This window comes from Borostomias antarcticus, assembly GCF_949987555.1.
Source record: "Borostomias antarcticus genome assembly, chromosome: 10".
NCBI lineage: Eukaryota > Metazoa > Chordata > Actinopteri > Stomiiformes > Stomiidae > Borostomias > Borostomias antarcticus.
Genome location: NC_140243.1, coordinates 20,876,467 through 20,882,656, shown reverse-complemented (window position 1 = coordinate 20,882,656; position 6,190 = coordinate 20,876,467). Strand labels below are relative to the sequence as shown.

Genomic DNA, 6,190 nt, shown 5'->3' with positions numbered 1-6,190 from the left:
TTAAGTCATCTCTATGCCGTGCTCCAGGTCCATGACGGGTCTCTTCTCAGAGCTGTAGTCCCGGTCTAGGCGTTCCACGTACCTCTGCAGGGTACTGTAGTACTGCTCACTCTTGGAGAAGGTGTACAGGGCAGAGATCTGCTCCCAGGCTTTATGGTTGGGGAATGCGAACACTTCTGGGTCGCGGTTCTCAAAGAAGCTCTTGAGGTTCCTCTCGGCCAGCTTGGAAGCGTAATCTGCAGCGAAGCTGTCAAACTGCTCCCTCTCCTTCTCCATGTAGCGTTTCCAGAAGGTCAACTGCAGGTAGCTGACCTTGGAGCGGCAGTTGGTGTAGCAGGTTCCGATCAAGCCAACAGTGGCCGCTATGATGACGATGCACCAGCCTAGGATCTGGGGGAATACGTATACACTCATAAATAGGCTACATAATCATCTGGATGTCTTTAATAGCCCCCACATACTACACAATTTTCAAAACCTTTCCAGCAGTTCAATGTTTTCTCGTCAAGTAAGCAAGTAAAGCAAAGTAAGCAAGCAAAGTAAGCCTTTTTGACATCTTCTGATATTTGTAAATTGTTTTATTGTGTTTCAATACACTTTCTGATAACCTTTGGTGTCATTGATGACATATTTCTGCATAATCTCATGAAACAAGTGCATGATCATTTTGAGACACCTGCACTGCTGAATGCTATGGAGAAACAGCTTGTTGTTAGCCATCTCACATCCAATTTGTGCAGGTCAGCGTGTATGATCATCAGCAGTCATTTGATAGCATTGGCCTGTGTCATTTTCTCCTATAAGCCATGGTAAGCCTGGCATACCCAAATTAATCCCAATAAAATTAGATTTTTGTGCCTTCATTGGTTGTTTTTGACAACTGTGTGATGTATTCTGCCATATCGCTTCATTCTCCTCTGTGTTTTGTGCTCTGTCGCCACGTAGGCTACTGGACATGCCTCATGAAAATAAACAAGTCATGTCTACGGCGTTGGTCTGACTATCTTATCGTCCACTAATGACTTGGCTCCAGCAGCCGTCAGTGTCCGTCAAACAACAAATGAACTTTGGCGATTCTCTAAAGTCAGACGCAGCGGCTGCAGTGGAGCCGCTGTCATTACAATGGATTCATTTCCTTAGCGTCTGATGATTGATGGTTGATGCTGATGCTGATGGATGCAGTGGAGCCAAGGCACTGTGGCCAGCTAAATGAGTTCTGGCTTATGGAAGTCAAGTCAAATGAAAAATCAACCAATCCAATTAGCCCACACACACTTAACTGAAATCGGTCGAGATGTAACCTAACCTGTGATTTGTTGAAATGTTTGTCAGTGGGCGGTTGAGAATGCCAGGTCCCGATGGCTTAGGCCTACATTGGAATTCCCATTGACATTTAACAATGGGACAGCTTATCCAATCAAAACTTGTCATGATTGTAACGCCATTCACCTATTAATCACAATCACGCTACCCACGTTAGCTACAGTTGTGGTCAACAGTTTAAATACTGTACACTTGTAAAGAACAGGTAACACTTTAGAATAACTATCCAATACATCATTAAAAAACTATTAGTTAATGAGTTATTAATGATTTGTTAAACATTTGTTAATAGTCTGTTAGTGATTTACAATTATCCCTTATAAATAGTAAATCGATCATCCACAAACTGTTAGTTAATGAGTTATTAATGACTTAATAAGTAAAATTGTGTAGTGTGGAGGCTGTTAGGAATCCTAATAAACCGTGGGCTACGATGGATGATCATAAGACTATCTTCAGAATCAAAATAAAACCCCGTCTGACCCAGTGTTTATATTACCTAGTACCTTGCATCAACAACCCCCCCCCCCCCCCGCCCGCCACAACACACCTAGACTACCCCCCACACCTAACAGACTACTACCCCTATGTCTAATCTTAGATAGTGTCCTCTGTGTCCTGATCTCAGAGGTTATGCTGGTAGATCTCTATGTTGGTAGATCTCTATGCTGGTAGATCTCCAGCCATTCAAAAGAAAATCCATTAAAAGGCGACTTGATGATGCGTGTTGAAGTTGTGTGTGCAGAGATAAGCAGTCTCATCACCTCTCTTTTTGTCCAAATGAGCAACTTTTTCCTCCTGCTACTTTGTAGATTACAAGGGTGACCTGCAGTTTAGCTGAGCATTTTAATGATTTAATCATGTGTGGGCTGATTTCATCATTGTTTAGTCTTGTATGTGTAGCTGACAGCTGATAGTAGCCCAGCAAAATCAATCAGAAACTCAAAAAAGCCCGAATTCTGCAACCCTGACTGATCCATTCAGTGCAAGTCAGCAGAGTGTATTGTGCTGTGATTGAGTCATGTAAGCAGGCTAAAGACACTCTGTTCTGACCACTAGTTGATTGTTACCTGTTAAGATTGTGCAAGGCATATATACAACAATAACGTTCCACTTCCAGTGTGAAGTAATTGGTAGCTTGATTAATAATTAATAATAATTGATTTTGAAACAGTAGCCGTATGTTGTTATTTCGGTTGTATGTTATTATTTTTGTGCGTGGCGACGCACCAAAGATGGCAAATATCCAGTTGTCACTCCCTCCCTCCCTCCCTCCCTCCGTCGTGTTGTTGACCTGCAGTTCTATGTTGCTACCACAAGAGGCAGTGTTTTTTTGTGCATGGCTGTAGGCCAGCGCACCTAGAATAGCGTTTGACCGGTTATCACTCCCTCCCTACCTGCATTTCTCTGTTGGCACCACAAGAGGTGTTAATTAATGTTATGTTATTTTCAGTATGGGATTATTTTTTCTTTTAAGATATGACTTTAATGACACATGAATTAAAACCGAGCCAATGTTAAGTGACAAGTGACAGAAGGGCGGGGGTTCCGGGGGTGTGAGGTGGGGGCCCGCCGGGGGGCGGGGTTTGGGTGGTAGATCTTGATGAGCTGGTCATTTTAAAAGTAGCTCACCGCCCAAAAAGTGTGGGCACCCCTGACCTACAGACTACCCCCACCACACACACACACACACACACACACACACACACACACACACACACACACACACACACACACACACACACACACACACACACACACACACACACACACACATAACAGACTATTCCCCCATCTCTCACCTTAGACTAGTTGAAGCTCTTACTGGTATTATCTGTAATAGTAGGTTCCCTTTACCTGAGACTGTGCCCTGAACATGAGCAGCAGCTCCATGCGTTCATCGGTGGGCAGCTTAGAGCGTCCGCAGGGCACGCGGGCCAGCTCCTTGTGGCACAGCAGCGTCTTGTTCTTACAGAAAAGATCCACCACCAGGGTTTCGTCCAGCCCGCTGACCGCACACTCATAGAAGGTCCCATTGAGCAGGGCCACACACAGCCACATGACAGGGGCAACACAGGCGCCAGTGAAGATGTTCAGGAACACCCGGAGACTGTTGAGGCAGTTCCCCCGGGGACACAGCTTCATGGGGTTGAGGCAGCAGCCCGTGTAGAGGCGCCAGAGACGGGAGCTGAAGAACAGCCCCAGAACCAGCAGCACCAGCGCCGGGCCCAACAGGAATGTCAGCCCATAGACAAAGTTCTGGTCAGGGTTGCAGGGGCACTGGAAGGAGACCATGGAGAAGACCCGCTCCCCTCCGATAGTCAGCAAGGCCATGAAGCTGTAGCCTATAGTGGCCTTCTGGTTCATGAAGAAGCGCAGGACTGTCTGGAAGTTATCCATGTTGGACGTGTTTAGACACGCTCCAGCAAAAACCACAAGACACAAAGGGAATAAAATGAAATGATTAAAGAAAAGTCTCAAAGAAAAGTCTCAAAGTGAAAGAGTGATCAGTCCCAGTTAGAGTCACTCCGTCTCTTTGCTGAAAACACACAAGACGCGCTGTGCCTGCGTCTGCCCCACCCTTTTTAATCTCTTAGGTTCTTTCTCTTCCTGCCTTCTCCCTCAACTCCTCCCTTTTTCTCTCAGTCTGTACATCCCCTTGTCTCTCTTTCCCACCCTGATCCTCTGTGTTTTTGCCCTCCAACTATTCCAGACTACTCCCAGGCTCCTTCCCTCTCTCCGTCTCCCTCCCTCTCTCTCTCTCTCTCTCTCCTGTAGTCCCTTCTTTTGTCTGGGTAATTAATTGAGTGGTTGTGACTAAACTGGCAGAGATCCTGCATATCTGGTTTGCTAGCAAATGATATTAAGAGAAGAATGTAGATTCCTAGGCCAGTTGTTGAGCCAGTTGAGCACATGCACACACATGCACACACAGGCGCCGCACACAACCACACCCACCCACACACACACAAATATGATGTGGAATCTCTGTACTACAACTGCATTCTGTAGCAGAAGGAAAACTGAAACAGGATTCCTAGACGCTCTCAAGCAACAGATACTATGTAGGAACCCAATAATTACAGCACAGCAGACATCATTTCCACTGTAGTAATAAACATATGCACGATCAAACCTACCATTAGTCCAGAGAAAGGAGGAAGAGAAAGAAGGAATAGAAAGTAGAGAGATCCGAGCTGCAGCAGAGTCAGTGGAGAAGTGTTCTCTCCCACATCCTTTTCTGATGGCGTTGTGCATTAGCACCACTCCCAAGGGACATAACTCACTCACTCAGCCTGAAAGGCTCCAGGAGCATTGAGCTTTATCATATACTGTACTAGCTCCTAAGAGCCAATTACCTACTGTATTCTCATCACACACGTGTGGCTGGTTCTACTTTTTTCAATTTCACAATAACCCAGATGTAACCGAATGGGTGTGCAAAACCAAATCCAAGATGAAATCAGAGGGGAAACTATTAGAACCATGCCCATCCGTGTGTCTGTTCTATGAGATTCTGAGAGACCACATTCGTCCTATGAGGTGAACAGTACCAGAGCCCACCATTAGAGATGAGCAGTACCAGAGCCCACCATTAGAGATGAACAGTACCAGAGCCCACCATTAGAGATGAGCAGTACCAGAGCCCACCATTAGAGATGAGCAGTACCAGAGCCCACCATTAGAGATGAGCAGTACCAGAGCACACCATTAGAGATGAGCAGTACCAGAGCCCACCATTAGCAGTGCTAGCCACAGATCATTTTCCCCATTGCCAATAGTTGTACTTCGTAGACAAAAGATCTTTGTATATTCATGTGATTGTACCAGACTTTAGTGATATTTATTTTTATATGCATGTCCTTGCTGTAATTCTATTCTTGCTGCAAAACTAATTGCGCTCCAAAGTTGAAGTAGATACCCAACACCAATACCACACAAACTACGAGTGATGTTCAGTGCACACGGGATGCAGCTTCACTTCCTGATCTTACTGACATTTCCTGTTCATCTGACCGCAGGTAGACTCGACAGGGTAACAAGGAAATACAGGCCCCTCACAGGGGTAGAGAAAGAAACCTTCAGGGCAACATTATAATGTGTTTTCCAAAACACATTTGGGAAACGTGGACAGGTACTTCAGTAAACAATCAAGTAGAGTCACAATTATCAAATGCTTTATACAAAAAAGGCAACAGAGAAATAGAATAACATGATGTGATATTATTTTACTACATTCTGACATCAAAATATATGATCTGCTTGATAATGATGATGACAAGAGGGTGAGGTGACAGTGAGGAAGGGGATGAGAGGTCTTTAAGAGGTTTCATTAAAGGGCACCGCATTTGCTGTTTTTACCTACCTAAAATAGTTTTCTGGGGTCTCAGAATTTTAATGTCCTATGCAGAAAAAAACTCACATTTCGTCCCTGAGCCATCTTATTTTGTCTGTCTGAATGGATTCCTGTGAAAGCCCAGTTGACCAATGAGATGGAGGGGGGGGGAGCTAATTTCTTCACAAAGAGTTGGGACAAGATGTAGCGATATGTGTGGATTTTTGCAGCCGAAAACAGACCAGCGATGCGGCATAATTCCTGATATGACGCGCTCGACTCGGCTGGAAAAAAGCAGAAGCAAACCTGGCCGCTAGGGCGGGACCTGGGCGGGACTATGATAATGCTCCTCCATCTACGTCACCAAAACGTCAGTAACAATGCTGAAAACTCTGAAAATCCGAATGGCTTGTTGAAGGGTGGAGCTTCCAGGGGCCTCATTTATCAAAGAGCGTGTAAATTCTGGTGTAAAAGAGGGCGTACGACGAAAACGCGGAAAATGCGAAATGTAGCGTACGACGAGAATATTTA

The 6,190-nt window shown here is 45.1% G+C and overlaps 1 protein-coding gene across 1 annotated transcript; it reads right to left on the bottom strand.

Moving 5' to 3' along the window:
• Positions 1–3,723, bottom strand: LOC311314279 (calcium homeostasis modulator protein 5-like; the record flags this gene model as incomplete). The annotated part of the gene is made up of 2 exons (XM_084444619.1): positions 1–390; positions 3,181–3,723. The coding sequence occupies 2 exons, from the start codon at positions 3,721–3,723 to the stop codon at positions 1–3; spliced, it is 933 nt and encodes a 310-aa protein (XP_084300745.1).
• Between the last annotated feature and the right edge of the window lie 2,467 nt (positions 3,724–6,190).